Below are 17,945 nucleotides of genomic sequence, written 5' to 3'. Positions count from 1 at the left end.
CTTTCTGTTAAATTCTGAAAAGAAAATGAAAATGAATTTTTACACAATTTTACTTGCCAAAAGATAAATGCATTATATGAAATACATTTTGTAATATGGTCAGGAAAACCACATAAGATTAGGTAAAAACGATGCTTTTATAACAGTAGAACTTGGAGGTTTTTAAAGGGTACGTTTATGACTTTGAATATAGTATTAGTGACTGGATGGTAAGGAATATCACCTAGAATTTACACCAAACTTTATGGTTCTATGAAGCCTTTGAGTCTAAGTTGCAGGCAAAGATTACTCAGCCATAAACCAATTAAACTACTGACATATCTGTCAAAGCTACGGTCTCGGGGTATGGAAACACACACTGAGGAGCTCTCGTTGAGTCTACAGTTACCTCTGTGATCGTCCTCCTCTCCATGCAGCGGAGTGTGTCGCTCAAGCTTGGGTGGCCTTTTAACATTGTTCAAGGTGGACTAGTGGTGGGCCGGTGTCACTGGCTAAAGGGTGTTTTTCAGCACTGTATTTCTTGTTACCACGGTTACCAAAGTTACCTCTCCCGAACTCCTTCACAACGCAAGTGTTTGGTGACGAAAAGACAAAACAGTCAGCTGATATTGATTCAGATACCTGCTTTGCAAAGGGTGTACATAGCACATATGAATGACTAGTACAAACAGTTCACATTGCAAATTTCGTTCAGAAGTCACTTTCATGCTTCACATTAAACTGAAGCCTTCCTTTGCACTGTATATATCTAAAACCAATCGCCTGTGTGACAGGGCAGTCAGGTAGCATTAGAAGTTCTTTGGGACTGTTTAGTTAAAGTATTAAGTTAAAGGGTAGAACAGCTGTTACATAACGCACCGCACGGATGGCGGTAAACCTGCTTTCATCTATTGATGGGAAGTTTGAAGCATCCGCCACGCCCACCTTTGAAGCTAAAAAAAAAAAGTCTCCAAGATGTTCATGCCTGACTTGCTAGAGCAGAAAAGGAAGGTGTGTTGAAAAAAAATAGATGAAAAGTGACTCTGATTAATTTTTATTTGGAACAGATTTTGCACTCCTGAATATCAGCAACTTGTGTTCAAAACTCTATCTTTGTTAAGTTTAGTCCAATTTTTTCTAAAAATTACAATTTCTCTTGAATTTGAAACTTTTCTGTGTGACCTCTACAAATCAAGAAGTCAGCAAATAATGGGCCACTAATTTAAATGCCACGTAATGCCTTCAAATGTATTTGCGTGTAAAAAGTATGGGGTAAGCAGCAAGAACTACCACTGATCAAGCACTGATAATGCAAGCCATAAATGGATAAACACACTCTGTGGAGGTCATTAGTCCACTTTAAGTTTCCATTCCTCTAGAAAGCAATTAGACACCACTGTTTTGCCACAGATGAGACCTCTCTGGGCAGCACCTGGAGAATAGAGACAGAGGATGAGGGGAAAACACTAATGACTTCCCTTTGGACAACACTGATGTAACACTCATGAAACTGTGTCCGAAGGGTTGTGACCTTTGAGTTAATGCAATAATTTGGTCAGGCATTTTTATCTGTGTAAGTCATCAAACTGGTTTACACCCAGTCATAGTTACAGCAGAACTTTGGTTTTATTTTAAATTATATTTACAAGTTATCAAACTGTTTAATTTTATTTCACATACAATGTAGCAAGAGGCACTTAGTACAACTGAACTTGATACTGTGACAAGCTGTGGATCCATCACTCACGAATGACATGTCGACTTTCTCCATCTGAAAACCACAAGCTTTATTTCGCACAGCATGCATTAGGGTGAAAAAACACTAAACATAGCAAGTAGGGCGGACGTACTGGTTTCTATTCTATTTCTTTGAGAAGAAAGAAATCCTTTGTGAGCACAGTGCAGTGGCCGGTGGCAAGTTGGGGGGCGGGTTTTGTGGAGGGCGAAGTTTAGATGAATGAACTGTGCCCTGGAAGGGCCAAAAGCTTGGCAAGGTAACCAATCACACCAGGGACCAGCATTTATTGTAAATACATGTAAATTATAGACTGCTATTTTACATGTGACACACAACTCCATTCAAATGCAGCTCCCCCACTTTACTAGTGAGCCTTAACAACAACAGTTGTTGGTGAAATGATGATCATCCACTGGGCGTTGTTCTTCTCATCCATAAGCAACATCTTCATCTACTCCAGCAGGTCTCCCAGTGGAGGTTGGTATCCTGACATCCCTGTCTTATAGCTGACTGTTGTTTGACAGGCCCCTCAGGGAATAAGGAATAATAAGGGAATAATCAGGAATAATCTGCCGGCCAGGGAGGTGGTGGCTGTTTTTTTACAGGGGGCCTTCCAGGGTTGAAAATCCAGGTACCAGGGATGATGGTTTGGACAGAGCCTGTGAATGAATCCGTCCAAACCCTAAACTGAACCGTCTCTGTAAAGTGTTCATCAAGGCGAGGAAATTGACAGCCACAGGAAGCAGCGTTTACTCAAAGTGCCACTTTCAATGTATTTACATCAACATGTACATGAAAACTAAGCAAAAGGCTATCACATTACCAAATTAACGAAAAGACTTTTCTGCCAGCTTTCTTGCATTTGTTTTTCCCTTCTTCCTCCGCATTTTCCTCTGATAGATAGGCTCACATGATTGAAAACACTCAATGAGAAATGACAGTAATGTGGCAATGACATTTGCCCAGATTTTTCAGACTGGTCAAAGGGATCAAACTGGCGATGCTGCAGTCAAAAATAGAACCAGAGGATTAGGAAATAAAATCTAAGTAGAGAATTAGAAGGAATGCTACCAACACATGGCAACTCTTAGTTTTAAACCTCAGGCTGTCACCTGAGAACAATTTGCCTTGGATGTCCCTGCCAGCTGCCCAGATCAAAACTTTCAAAACTACTGTAATTTCCAGAGAAGAGGAACAACAAATGAATTCCCATAACACAAAACAAAATACTCGTTAACCACACAATGTAAGTTGAAATAATGTGATGTTATATTGAGTAAGCAAGTACTGTTTCTGTGATTCAATAGAGAAAATAACGTGTAAGGGCAGAAAAAGCTGGCCTTCATCTCAGAGAGCAGCGAGGGCTAAGGATGTGCATGTGTTTTAAATCAGGTGAAAAGAGGAGTTTCTTGTGAAATGTTTGTCTCTTGTCTCATGACAACACTCGGTCACGAGTTGGGGCACAAGGATTTTGTTTTCTTAAATTTGATTAAGAAAAGCATGTTCTGTCAAGGAATTTTAGAATTCTATAACGTAAAAACTAATGACCAGGATGCTGTTTCATATTATCGTCACTCCTCCCCTCTGACCAAAATGCAAACAGTCCTGGGCCTAATCCTCATTTCGGAGCGACAGTTTCAGAAAGCAAGAATGTCTTGTTACCGTGTTGCCGTTTTGGTGCTCTTGGTTGTCTTATTGCTTAATGGTAAGTCTTCATATGATATCTCTGCTTGTTTTTGCATCTCATATCTGCACATTTTTACCATTATCTTTTAAAAATTTTACAGCAAAAGGATTTGACCTTGAACATAGCTAATGTTTCCCATCCGTGATTACAGTTGTGGAGAATGAGGCTGCAGCCTTTCCATGGTCTTGCCCAAGTCTAAGTGGAGTGTGTAGAAAGGTCTGCCTCCCATCAGAACTGTTCTTTGGACCTCTGGGCTGTGGGAAGGGCTTCTTGTAAGTTCAGATGCAGTATATGAATACATTCTATATATTTACTTGCTAATGGAATTATTATACGATATTTCTTTTTTATTCCCAGGTGTTGCGTGTCTCATTTTCTATGAGAGCTGAATGTAATCAGATAGGAATGTCTGGTCTGTCAGTGCATGCCTGAAAAACATAATCCAGCCACGTTACAAGACTTGCCAAGCATCACAGAAGACGAGACAGACAGAAGACACTGTTGTGGAAGATCATATTTGGCTTTGAACTCCATGGACTTTAGAATGTTAAATTAACAACTTGTATTTTTTTTTTTTTTTTTGCTGATTTTAATGCAGCTCAAATGACTGACGTCGAGTAAAATATGACATTAAACATCCTTGCTTGTTTTTAATTTTTCATGTAACATAAGATTACTTGTCAGAATATAATATGAATTTTTTCTAAAACTCTAGATTTGCCACTATTTCGGTTGACATCTCTTAGTCTTTCATACATTTTGTTGGGCATGCATCTGCATCTCTCTACTCTGACTCCAGTCCAAGTTCATACTTTGTAGAACTTGGACTGGAGTAGATAACCAACTTGGGTCTCTAACAAAACAGAAGTGAAAAGAATTTTTTAACAAACTACCAGATGCATAGACTATACAGACGCATACATTGATAGATTTTATCAATGCCTATCATATCTGGAAGATCCAAAAACATCCACAAGGGGGAATCGTCTTCCTTCCTACATTTAATTAGGGTCCAGATGAAAAAAAAAAGCCTATTTCTTTTAAAAGTTTTTCTTTTCTTCATTTCCTTAAAAGTCCAGAATTCAATTACGATGTGTGTATCACCCTTTGTTGGAAGCTTTGATGATACACAGTATCTCATGGCTGACAATTTTCTTAATTTGATCCTCAAAACCAATTCTACATTGACTGCTTTAGCTTTATATAGTGTGCCGTAGGCCTATAATGCACGAAACTCTAGGACAAACTTAAAAGACAAATGTTTACTGCCAGACTCTAGCTTCTCTATAGAGCCTGAATTTGTCAGTGCTGTGCACCACATGTCATTGCATCTTCATTTGCAGTAGGGCCATTCAAAAACATTCAGTTGATGAATGTCTGCAACTGAAGGCTGGAAAAGCATTGCAAACAAGAACTACAGGGAGGACAAATAAACAATTGCAAGTGAGTTTTATGAGTTGACATATATGATTGGTTTTACATAATTACACAATTTTAAACAATTCATTAACAAAAATGCATATTCATAATCCACACTACACTATAATATTTGAAAATCAACATCTTCAGCTTGTAGCTTTAATCCTTCTCTTGATTTGTTTGGCATTGTGTAACATATCGTGCTGAAAGCCTACAATATTAATTAAAATTAACATGACTTGAATCCAGTTTGTTACATTTGTGTTCAATATGTTCACATAGGCATTCTTACATCTTTTATTGACGATATTATGCAAAGATGCAAGTGAAATGTGACAGGACTTATGTAGACACTCTCACTAGTTGCTATCAGTCTCTAATCACCTGTGGGTCAGGGTCTGTACGGACAAATAAGTCAGCTTTGGGAGCCAGACTCTTCGGTAACTGTTGCGGTGGCCTCACTCTCAGATGATGCAGTTCTAATTACCAGAGGCAAACGGCTTGTTGTTGGGAAGTCTGGGCGCAGGGAAATGGTTTTCCTTCTCACATTTAACCCCAGACTCACTGGGGTTAAATGGGGTTACACTTCGCTGTAACAACATTTTTATTTTCAAAAGAGCCACTCACATGTTTAGTCTTTGATCCTTTGATGAAGCACGTAAGGAAAAAAAGAACTCATGCCCACTTGGGAATTAGCTATTAGGAAGTAGCTTATTGAATGAACAGTTTATGAACATTAATTAACCTCCACTGTTGTCCATGTTAAGGTATCGTGAGAATGAACAACCAAATTTTCATGAAATTTTCTGTTGATTCCTAAAAGAAGTATCCTTTTTTTTGGATGAGCTTGACCTTTCCTCAACCTCCACCATCAGACCCAAAATTTCCACATGTACACCTTGATATCAAATTCCAACAGATAGATGCCATTAAATTTACATTGATGGAAAAACTTACATTATCAGCCCAATCCATTAAGTTTCCAAGGTGAGCAAACCTGTAAGTGTTGTTTGATCTGTCCTACATTGTGTAGGACAGTTTTTGTATGTAATGACCATTGCAATCTCTACAGATTGCTAGGCCTAAAAGTTTTAGTCTTTTACCTTTCTAAGACTGTGTGTGCATATTAAGTTGACACTGGTCAACAGTAAATCTGTAGTTGGCAAATTCTCTCGAAAAAGCAACTTTGTCTCTTGATAAAAAGGCTAAAGATGCATGCAAATTGCAAATCCCCAAAACTAATACTTCCGAACTTACTATAGACTAATTTCTTCTTTAAAAAGAAAGGGTGTGAAAGGAATCATAGAAAAGACACTGGCTCATCATGCACCTCATAAAAATATAACTACAGCAGCAGGTATTACAGACACCTTGCAGTGAGGGTTAGGTTTTGACATTGGCAGGAGAGGGATTATGCCACAGGCTACCTGACCTGCATTACAAGAAAGATCAGTGTGTGGTACAGTGATCCTGTCATTGTCCTTCATCTCCATCATCTTAAACGGCAACCAGCTGAAAACAGGGAATAAATTAAACACTATATGTGGATAAATTTATGACGCAGTTCAACATTTTCTTCCAGAGGCTCATACAGCTGTGGCCTCTTGACTGGCTTAGCTGGCTTGACTATCTTATTGCAGTCTTGACTAGCCTGACACCACTGCTGCAAACAAGGGGCATTATCTAAATGCTGTTATAGAAGAAAAGATGTACCGCCCATTTGCAAAATATGTATTTAGTGTATGTGTAAGCTTGTATTTGTATCTGCCTTCTTTAGTACTCCCATTGAAAAACACTTCAGTTGCTTACATTTAAAGTATCAACCCCTGGCTATTACACAGCTGGTTAATGATTTGTACTGTAGTTATCATTTGTTGAACTCAGTTTTACAATGTCATGACAGTGCCAACAGTGAGAGCGCTGTATGTGACAGTACAGTGATCCTACCACCTGAGAGCAGGGTTAAAGAAAGCCACGGCCTGATGCCAATTCCAATGAATTCTAGCCTCTCAGACGGGCTGTTGCCCTCTGGCGGACAGTGAAGTATCAGCTGCAGCTTCTCTACATATATATAGCTATATTTATATTTTAAGTTAATAGGATTTCAAGCCTGAGGCCCATCTCTTGCAACTGACATTCCCAGTAATTCCCAGGATTTCACCCATTTTACTTGTGGATGGTGGTCTATAGACGGGGACTTGATTGATTGGGAACTGCTCATCTGAATGCAATAAATGTCTCTGTCTGTCTTAGACAGAGACAGAAACAGACTGAGTCTCTGCATGTCTTTATTAACTAATTGTGTGAAATTCACCCTGTAAGATTAAGATGAGATAAGATTTTCCCTTAATCTTTTTATTTTGATTTATTAAGCTTTCATTAGCCGTTTCAGATTCATTTAAACGTGAGCCAAGAACGTGAACCTCGCATGGCACTGAGATCATTGCTTTTTCGCCGTCTGTCCGCTGTTGGCGCTGTGGGTGAGAAAACTGCTGAATTAAACTACCATCACACAACGCGAAGAAAAACCAGGGCGACAGAAGCAATAACAAACAAACCTACTAGTAGATAGCTAACGCAAGTTGGGGAAACAAAGCACAAAGGCAAAGCGTCTCTTTTACAGTATACAAACATATTACTGTTTTATATACTACTAAACGTGTGTATATGGACTACTTAGAAGACACTGAGTAATCTGTCACGGAGACGATTTATCGTAACTGCCCTCTGACGTATGCTAACACTAGCCACACGTCAGCCTGCTAACGTTAATCATCCCCGTCTTTGTCGTTTTTTTGTGGATTTATAGGATTGTCGCGAAAGTGGGTAGACAAACAACTTTTATCCATTTTACACGGTGACTTGAGAAACCAAAGTGAGACAACTGGAATAACTAGATTACAGCCTTCACGGTGCTGATATTAGCAGGATACTAAGGTATGTAGCCAACGACACACAAAAAACAACTACATTGACGACTTTAATATGTTGTTATGTTTCTACATATTTTAACATAAACGATGACTGGATTATGACTAACCTAAATGTTAACGGGATACCAGTGGGTCAGATTACGTCAAAGTATCTAGTAAATCGTTTAAGAGTAGTTAAATAGTGTTGTCTTTCAGGACGTGATAGGGAAACATGGGTTACATAGTTCACAGGTTTACCAATGCAAAAGAGGAAACACAACAGTAGCGGTTTTTTATCTTCACCAACTTCTTGTAGGCGCATATAACAACAACATATCGGCGTCTCTCCGACAAAAGGTGCCACGTCGATTAGACTTACGGGCAGTGCTTTTTATGTCAGTACAAACAAGTGATAGTATATTAGGTTATAGCTAACTAATGGCATGAAGAAGCTAGCCTTCATAGTCCTCGGGTACCTGAACAAGTCCTTAATTGTTGTGTTGACATCTTACCCACCAGCACAAGTAACCTGTGCATTGTACTTATCTTACCTTATCCTAATGCTGTTGGCTTCTAAACCTCTATTCCCTTTAAATAAATAAGTTATTGTCAGATGCATACAAAAACATCAGTGTTAACCAGACTATCGTTAGAAAGTTATTGTTTGTTTGCTTAAAGTCAACTTAAATGTGAGAACATGAAGATTTAAATATTGTAGTATTAATGTAGAAATATTGGTAACATCACAAACAACCACACACAAAAAAACAGAAACCAAGTCATTAGTTAAAAAGTTAATTTTAGGAGTGAACCACAAGATGTGAGCACCAAGAAGAAAAAAAAGTGATGAACTTTTTCACAGTATCTCCATAGTGTTTTATGCAAATGTTTCCTTTTATTTGTAAAAACCTAGTCTTGAGAGGGCAGTTGTAGCCTCACAAAGTAACAGACTCGCAATCACTTTCAAAAGTACTGAGGTTTGCTCTGCTACTCCATGAAGATAGAGAGTACGTGTTAATGCATGCTGGCAAGTCAATTTACAGTTCATTGTCTGCACGTTCATGTGCATTTTTACAGTTTTTTAAAATATTTGTGCAGTTTTACCACATGAATTGTCAGTTTACATCAGTATGTAAATGCCAGGCTGTAATCAAGCTGCAAGATCAGCTTCCGCCTGAGGCCTGAAGCATTTTGCCTCCGGTCGTGACTGATTACTTACTTTTAATTATGATTTGTGTGGTTCTATCTTTTTTGCAGTTTAGTGTGACTGTAAGCAACCAAGGATGGTGCACCTTGGTGTGTGGTGTGTGGGAGTTCGACTGTATATCCCTATACTGGTTTTTTGCAGCATACTGGTGCCCTCACCCACACATGCCTATATCTATGCTGTAAGTAATTAGGAGATTTAGCTCATGGACTTTGATAATCGTTAGCTATGAATATGATTCTTCAAATTCTTTTGAAAATTCTGTCAGTTCTTACAGTATGTATATATTGTTTTGGCAGCATTATAGCAATATGACCACCATGTTGTTTGAGGATCTACCTGCCTTGTTTGGATCTCCACTTCCTAAGGATGGACTAATGGTGAGAGCTGTATATTGGAGAAAGGATGCATGCAGAAAAACATAGGTCACAGTCTTTTATAATGATTTTTTCTTTGCGTGAAAGGGAGTTTTGGTGGTGGCCCGTCCACTTAATGGCTGCACAGTAATAGACCCCCCTCCTCCATTGCCAACATCCTATGATGCCAACACCACCAAATTCATTGTCCTCATCAGACGCTATGACTGCAATTTTGATATAAAGGTCAGTAATGTTTGAGTGACAATGAATATGTTGTAGTGTCTGTGAAGCAAAGTGGTCTAATGTGAGGATTTGGTTTTCAGGTCTTGCATGCACAGCGAGCTGGATACAGTGCTGCAATTGTTCACAACATGTATTCCGACACTCTGCTCAATATGAACTATAGCAATGGTAAATCTCCTTTATAAAATATACACAATTTTAATCTTGGCAAACTCTCAACATGTTACTAAAATGGCTAAAATTTAAATCTGTTTTTTTTTCTCAATTTTACAGATACTATTGCAGAGGAGATTGAGATCCCTTCAGTTTTCACCAGCTACTATGCTTCCCAGATTCTCAGGAATTTCATAATTCCAGAACAAGGGTACGTTAACATATCAGCATTTTTAGAAATAAATTATGAAATGTTTTTTTCAAACTAAACATTAATCTAGACCAAACCAGCCTTTAAAGGTCAGCATTAGATTTGCACAGACAAACACTAAAAGAGTTTTTCAGTGTTTGTGCTTTAGGGTACAGTTGGTATGTGATGCATTATTTCATTTCTTGGCCTGCAGGGCCTATGTGATCCTCAAGCCAGAGTTTGCTTTTCCACTCTCATACTACCTTATTCCCTTCACTGGAGTGGTTGGCATGATCATTCTTGTGATGTGTGTTGTCTTGGTAAGTATAAGTATGTGTATATATAAGTATAAGTATGTATGATGTGATGTCTCCTTGGGCTTTTATTCAGCATGTAGTGCATTCTTTAATATGCCTTATGGGGAGTGTGAACTTACAATTGTTAGAATTAAAAGGGTAATTGTGAAATCGCTTGCTTACATTGTATTTGGACCATGAGTGGAAAAGGCGAGCTTTGAGTATGCTTCTTTATATGGTAAAATAATGACTTAATAGTATTTCAGCCAAGCCAGAGCCAGCTGATTTTCCTATTGACATCCTATATTTATTCAATAGACACGTCTTTTTATGAAGTTGAAGGCCCTGAAAACCCATTTTATAAAGCATCTTCTTACTTACTGACTTACTATGAGGGCTGGGGTCCTACATTAACACAAAAAACAAACTCATCCATTCATCCATGTTGAATGTTACTGTAATTCTCAGGCCATCAGTAACATTGTCTGTTTTTATTGTTCAGATTATACGATGTGTACGGTACAGAAAAAGGCTGAGGAAAAATCGTTTGTCCAAGGAACAGCTGAAGCGGATCCCAACCCACAGGTTCAGTAAAGGTAACAAGACTGCATTATTTTCACTTTTACGGTAATACATTGTTTTTAAGAACATTGAGAACCAATTGCAATGATGGAGTTGTCTTTGCATGTGAATTTGAAGTCCATAAACTTTCTTCTATCATCTGTGGAGGTTTTTACCATAGAATGGGTTCTTAGGCTGAAATGTTACTCATTTGTAGACTAGAAAATAGCTGAAGAATTTAAATAGATAATAATTCACTTGAATTTGATTGATTTACGTTGATAACTTTTCTCCTCTGTCTCAGGCGATGACTATGATCTGTGTGCAATATGTTTGGATGAGTATGAAGAAGGAGACAAGCTGCGAGTTTTACCTTGTTCCCACGGTAAATAATTAATTTGAAGTTATTATGAAGTTTGTACTCTACGTTATGGTACATTGTAAAAATACTTCAGCTGATACACAGAATGTGCTCATCTACCGCACTTGCAGCAACAAGCCTTTACAATTTAAACACAAAGTACATGAATGTACCCTTTCTTCCAAGTCAGTATTTGTACCTCTTCCTACTGTATCTTCAAAGTAAAATATTTTACTCCAGGTAATCAAAATGTTTATAAAGCAACATTGTCCTTTTTCCTCCAAAATTGAATTTGCCAATGCCTCCTACACTGCAGTCCTTGTTGCTAGCTCCCACTCTGGGCCTGGGTCAGTGTATACGTATTGAGACAGTCTGGACAGATCAGCCAGTAGATGTCACCAGTGCAAGAACCTCACCAGTTTTCAATCAGTGAACACAAGCACCCAGCCAAGCTGAAAACAAAGCAGAATGTTTCCCCCCGTGCCACCTGGACACCTCAATCCGTGTTCGCAGCAGCTCTGTGTTAGATTCTGAAGATGTATTTATTCACACTTCGTTACAACGGAAAAAAAAACATTCTGCTACACCAGTCATTGTCCTTTGGCCAGGTCTTGCTAGAGTTTCTTAAAACTCTTCTTGTTTTTCAGCCTACCACTGCAAGTGTGTAGACCCATGGCTCACACGGACCAAGAAGACGTGTCCTGTGTGCAAACAGCGCGTCACTCGAAACAACCCAGAGCACTCCGAGTCTGAGTCTGAGGAGGAAACTGGAGGACGTGGGGGGGAAGAAGGAACCGAGGGTGAAGCAGACTCGGAGCGCACTCCTCTGCTTCGGCCCTCCAACCCGGGGTCCCCCGCAAGGAGCCAAGGGGCCTATTCAGCTACCACCACCACCACCACCACTACTGCCCAGTGCCTCGCCTCCCCTGCACACTGCGACTCTCCCATCCTGGGTTATGAAGGCTACTACTCCCCCCAGGAGGACACGGACTCAGAAAGTGATGACACAGGAGAGGACAGGCACCACACTGATGATGACACTGCTCAGCTCATTGGTAGGGATAGAGTGGAGATCTGATGGCCGGAACTTGGCTGCAATGAGATTACTTAGTTTTACCTAAAAAGGGTCCTTTCTGTAATCAGCCGTGCTGTTATCACACTGTACTTTAAAATAGTTTGCTGATTTATGGTTAGCTAGACATTTAGGATTCTTGCAAATGAATCTCTTACCCGTTAACCAGAGGAGATCTACTTGTTACTGTCAAAGCACATGCAGCACCCGCATTGATCAGTTTTACCAAAATCAACCTACTTCTATACACACATTCGCTCCAGTACTCCTATTTGCCTGCAGACCTCCTTTTTTAATGCATGCTGTAATTCATAACTTGACCGCACCATATGACCTAACCACTAGTGCTGCACAAAAAGAATGGGCCATTTAACTGTTTGATTAGGTAAGAGAAAGACTCATGTAGATGAAGCCTGTGTAAACAAACAGAATTAATTCTGTGCTCACACTTTCAGTGGATCTTCTAGGTTAGTGCAGTTTGAAGAGTCTCTGTTGTCTTAATCGTAACTGCTATATGTCTGACAGTCCTTTTACACAACTTTGAATTGTCTTCTAACAAGGATGTGCAAGTGGACGAGGAATTGTTCCTCCTTTTTTATTTTTTTTAATCCATTTAGCTTTCTTTTACATTTCAGTTTTTTTGAAATGTCAGATTTTTCTCAAATTCCACAGTTCATCACGCTACAATAGAATATTGCAAAGATGTTATACATTTCTGCTTCTTTTACTTCATTATTGATACTACTGCATGGTCAGTTTAAGAAAAATATTTTTAGCTTTATCCAGTTTGTCAAGTTGAACAAACTCAGGTTTATAGAAACAAATTAAGGGTCAGTGGGTATTCTAAATGAATAACATAATGAGAGTTTCCTTAAAATTGTCTTATAAATTGTTTTAGCTTTTTCAGTAAACTGCAGTATTTAATGAATTTATCTCAATTTTTATACACAAGAGAATGACAACATATTGAATCGTAGGACCCTGGAGGTGTTTTTAGGAAAAAAGAGCATTGCCTTACATTGGCCTTGTACATGTGTATGTTAAATTAAATGTTTGGAAATCAAAGGGGCAGGATCCACGCTCCTTTGTTTTCCTCTTGTCTAGCTGTATTTAACACTGCTGGTTAGAAAGCTCTGATCTTGTTCCCTGGTCTGAAAATGCGCTTCACATTTGTTTTATAGTGACAAACAAGGAAGAGAGAGCCTGTTTCCACATGTTTAGTGCTAGTAATGATAGAGAGAGCCAGCTTAATCATGCTCAACTGGCACCTGAAAACTTGGACAAGCTCAGCGGCTGTCAAACGAGTTTCTCTACTTTTTAAAATGTCCTGGGTTGGATCGATGTTGTTGATTTTATATAAAGAGCAGAACAAATTGGAACCTTAAAAAGTTTTTTAAGCCAAACTGTTTCATTGCTCCAAATAAATATGCAGTGTCTAACTTGATCTAAGATCATAAATTCACAACTGGAGTTGTTGTTTTTAATTTTTGATAACCTTACAGGGTGTGGAAATTTTCTAAATAACTACAGTAAAGATTTCCCTACACTCGCTATTTGCTGAAAAGTGACAAGTGATTAGTGTTTCCTCAGTATTCATTTTATCTTGCTCCACCACTGTCAGAGAAAAATTCAAATCAGAATTGTAATTTTATGTTACTGTCATCTATAACTAAGGGCTCCATGTGTTTTAAGAATCATTTTATCAATTAAAATAACATGACCAACTGCATAACCTCAATTTGAAACCTAACTTATTCCTACACCACATCGGAAAGATGACTAAAGGCACCCCCACCCCCCACACCACAGCTGCATATGATAACAGGAAACACTGCACATGATGTATATAAATTCTGTCTGAGGATTTGTTTTTAATAAGTTGCATTTTGATGTTGGACAGTTAGAGCGCAGAATCGATAGGACTGTAAAATCATGACATTCCATCTCTATATTTTACTGCTGATGATTAAAGACTATACACTACCAAGGTTTAATTGAGATTTGTTGGCAATAGTCTGTATTGTATAATAGAACAGCTGTTTTCCTATATTTGCAGTATGCTTCAAATCTCTTCTTGTAATCTCATACTGTCCTTTTTTTTTTTTTTTGCTCCATATGTCTCCATTTTAGAGACTGTTAACTGAAACAAATGGAAAAATATAATACCCAAATTATAATTTGTCCCTCTTCTTTTAGAATGTGCCTAGTTTATCACATTTAAATAATAAATGTACAGTGTCAAGAATAATTTTCATGTATAAAGCAGGTTTGAGAAGCTGTGGGATGTCTAAACACAGTCTGTGGAAAGCTGCATTTCATGTGTGATTTGTGGAAGATTAAATGACCTGGAAATGGGACTGTGGTGCCATTTGTTTGTTTAGACAAGAAAAATTAAGTAACACTTTCCTTACAAAGGCCTATTGACCTAAATAATAATTCTTTATAATAAAACAATTATAACGCAAACTGGTATGCTATGCATATGTTCCGTCATTTTTGCATGTTTAAAAATAAATGATTAAAGCTAAAATAAATAATATATGATCATAATACATAATGTTATAAGTATAGAAAGAAATACATTTACATTTTACTTCAAAGAATCTTGCAGATCTTGTGCTCTGAATCCAATACTTTAATGGTAAGTATACAAATGCTGAAGTAAATACCTAGACTGAGCTCATTGTCAAACCTCTTGTCCTCTTTGCTGTATGTTTCAGTGCCCGGCAGGAAGCCATTTCCCATTGGGCGCTTTAACAGAATCAAAGTGTGTATGTTAAATTACTTCATTAATCCCAGAGTGAAACTGAAAAGTCCGTACAGCTGTGGTCAAAGAGCTACAGAACTGGATGTCTTTATGGAAATAGTGTTTTTTTTTACAGCATGTGCTAATAAGTTAAAGTGGTGAACTGACCACTTGCCATGGAGAGCAATAAAAACTTATTTTGAAGTTTTTAGATGAAGTTTCATAATCATCTTCACCTTGAGTCCCCAGTGTGTTGAGCCACAATGAGGCACAGGTGGTTTCATTGATAATAATGAAAAGACTTAAGCTTCTGCAAAAACAGGGCTCAAGAAAATGATCTGGTAATGAATTTATGGTCTTTGATCCCATCGGCTTATGGTTCTATTACACTCATTAGTGAATACTCCACTGGAAAAAAAAAACTATAGCACAATGACAGTTCACTATATATACTGTATGTATACAGTTATCCCTTTTCATATGATCTTAAATGTGTTTTTGTTATTTTGAAATAAAACCAATATATTAGGCTAATGTCATGGGTGGTGGGTCATTGGTGCCAAATAAATACTCAGCAGATGATAGGAAAAAAGAGCTCATATTATTAATATGTTCGTCTTATCTGAGCTGTTTAGCTGTCATGGCCTGTAAGGAGTTGCCTGCCTGTGAGTGTAATGGTTATTCATTAAGACTTCCCGCAGCTGTTGAATTCAGTCCTTCTAATCCTTCCTCACAAGCTCCATGTCTTTTCATTTTCACCATTTCATGTGCCTTTAATAACGTCACCTGCTGCTTTGAAGAAAAGACAATTCATGTTTGAGCTGAATAGACCTTTTAAAACTCCAGATAGAAGGTAGCTGTGCGTAGGTTAGCCATTGGCTGGATTATGGCATGTGTTGGACCATAGGCTAATGTGTTTCTTTAAGTTTGTTCAATACAAGCTGAGATATAAATATAGTGGCACGGTGACATGACATCACATTAGTGAATCACTAAAGCAAAAAAACCTGTAAAGGGTTTTTCTTAGTAGGAAACCTCGAGCCTGCTTTTGGTGTGCAACATTTTGAAAATATTACATGTATATGACCTTTCTCTAGATACGAATGAAGTTGTGAGGAAAGATGCCTAGATCACCACCGTCATACGCCTCTGTACTGAGATCATCTGTCTTGCTTTTCTTGACTGCATCTTTATTTTTGCTGCTGGATTGCAAAGAGACCCCTCAAGACCACACTGAGGTAAAGTTTTTAAAAAAAATCTATAATATATAATAATTATAATTTTTTAATATATATATCAGTTTAATTTATCTCTTCTACATTTCATCACTGTAATTTCAATCATTATGATTTATTAAATGTACCATAACAACCGACATTATATTTTGATATGTACTTTCCACAAGTCTGATTTTTATGGCAGCAGACGTTCCTTGAGCATGTTTGTTAACATTCTTAAAACTGTGAATCTCTAATTTTGCAAAACACACTTGAATTAGAAGATCTAAATTAAAATGGAGAAAATTGTGAAAATATAATTTAATTTATTTATGCAAATGGAGGATGACAGCTTCCATCTGTGTAGTGTTTTAAACTCAGCTACAGTTTGTCTTGAATATCTAATGAAACTAAATCACTTGACAGTAATAACCAGTTTAAGGGCATTTTAGTAATGAACTGAACGTTTGCAATATTTCCATTTTTTTATTTCACGTTATTTATTCTCCCTCTTTTTTGACACTAAGTTCTGTAGCTGTAGCAGTGCAGTAAACCTTAAAATTAATAATATAATAACTGTCACTGTATGGGTTGAAAGCAATATACAATGTATCACAAAGGCATCATGTACAATTTCTGATTTATATTGTCCAAAATAAAGAGGAAATAACACTTTACACCATGTAAATGTTCATAGGGATTTTTGGGTAGTCCTTACCACCTTGTCTCCGGTCCTTTGGAAGCCAATGGTGGACCCAGAGGAGACTTTGCATTTGGATCCAGAGATGGCCATTCCTTCCCACAACAAGTGAAATCTGCATTTATCATGGAGGATGAAGCACAGACTGCTCAAGTGTGGCCACGCGTAATCCTGGATTACATGAAGCACCAGTTAAGGTTCAGAGGAAGGACAAAGAAAAGCACGAGAAAAGGAAATACTTAGCAGTTTATTGGATAATGAAAGCAAAAGTAGTACAAGAGATGAATCTATTAAAATATTGTTCGAATACCAAATCTTTTTACAGCGACTTTTTTTTTTTATTCCCCTCATTTGCAGTTGAAAAGTAATTTGGATCATGTGAATGCCCTGTATACATTAAGAACAGTGGGTTCAGATTAAAGTACCCCAAACCAACTGTTGTATATCACTCTCTCTATACAATTTCAACTGAGACCTGCCAATAAAATTTAGTTTAAGGCAATATTAAGTCAAACCACAATGAGTGTTTCCAGTTATTTTGGCTGATTAGATCAGTTTTCTCTGTTTTGAGTTTCATGATCTAAGTGAATTCTCAGCACAACCCCACCCACTGACTGCAAAGCTACACCAAACACAGAGACTGCAAGATGGTGCCAGCCAGCGTCTCCGTCAATCAGCTGCTTGGAGCAGAATGATCATTCTTTTCAAACCAAATGCTTCTATGGAGCACACTTTTACCCAGAAATATCATAAAAAAAATAATATGAACAATGAGATACTGTCAATAAATGAGTATTTCACTGTATTACTGAGGATAATCAGGCCAAAAAATGTTACAAAATTCAACAGCATTTCGGAATCCTGAGACTCAGGATAATCCACAGACCTGACACTCAACCAGTATCATATGCCTTTTTCACAGCAGATATTTGACTTGTCATGGTAGGAAAAGGACTGCTGTGACTAATAACAATAATAATGGTGCCCCAGTAAGCCATGATGGTGTGACAGTGAGCCAGCACGAACAACAGCAGGACCAGGGAAGAGAAGCAGCTAAATGAAATTCAGCCATCATTCATTTTGTTATTTGTGCTTTTCATACCGT

The 17,945-nt window shown here is 37.9% G+C and overlaps 1 protein-coding gene across 3 annotated transcripts; it reads left to right on the top strand.

The window, feature by feature from the left end:
• Positions 1 to 7,360: 7,360 nt before the first annotated feature.
• rnf167 (ring finger protein 167) lies at positions 7,361 to 17,115 on the top strand. 3 transcript variants are annotated; one of them, XM_040151209.1, is made up of 13 exons: positions 7,363 to 7,445; positions 7,633 to 7,760; positions 8,993 to 9,123; positions 9,242 to 9,322; positions 9,407 to 9,544; positions 9,625 to 9,712; positions 9,818 to 9,908; positions 10,102 to 10,207; positions 10,686 to 10,779; positions 11,049 to 11,129; positions 11,753 to 12,160; positions 16,021 to 16,161; positions 16,838 to 17,115. In XM_040151209.1, exons 3-12 carry the CDS (start codon positions 9,019 to 9,021, stop codon positions 16,050 to 16,052), a joined length of 1,224 nt encoding a protein of 407 aa, XP_040007143.1. In that variant the 5' UTR covers positions 7,363 to 7,445; positions 7,633 to 7,760; positions 8,993 to 9,018; the 3' UTR covers positions 16,053 to 16,161; positions 16,838 to 17,115. The 3 variants fall into 3 exon arrangements, with proteins under 3 accessions (XP_040007142.1, XP_040007144.1, XP_040007143.1); XM_040151208.1 differs by having other exon boundaries at positions 7,361 to 7,760; XM_040151210.1 differs by lacking the exons at positions 16,021 to 16,161; positions 16,838 to 17,115 and having other exon boundaries at positions 7,361 to 7,760; positions 11,753 to 13,621.
• The last annotated feature ends 830 nt before the right edge of the window (positions 17,116 to 17,945 follow it).

The sequence above is a fragment of the Xiphias gladius genome, chromosome 17 (assembly GCF_016859285.1).
Source record: "Xiphias gladius isolate SHS-SW01 ecotype Sanya breed wild chromosome 17, ASM1685928v1, whole genome shotgun sequence".
Lineage (NCBI taxonomy): Eukaryota > Metazoa > Chordata > Actinopteri > Istiophoriformes > Xiphiidae > Xiphias > Xiphias gladius.
This window is presented reverse-complemented; position numbering and strand designations above follow the sequence as displayed.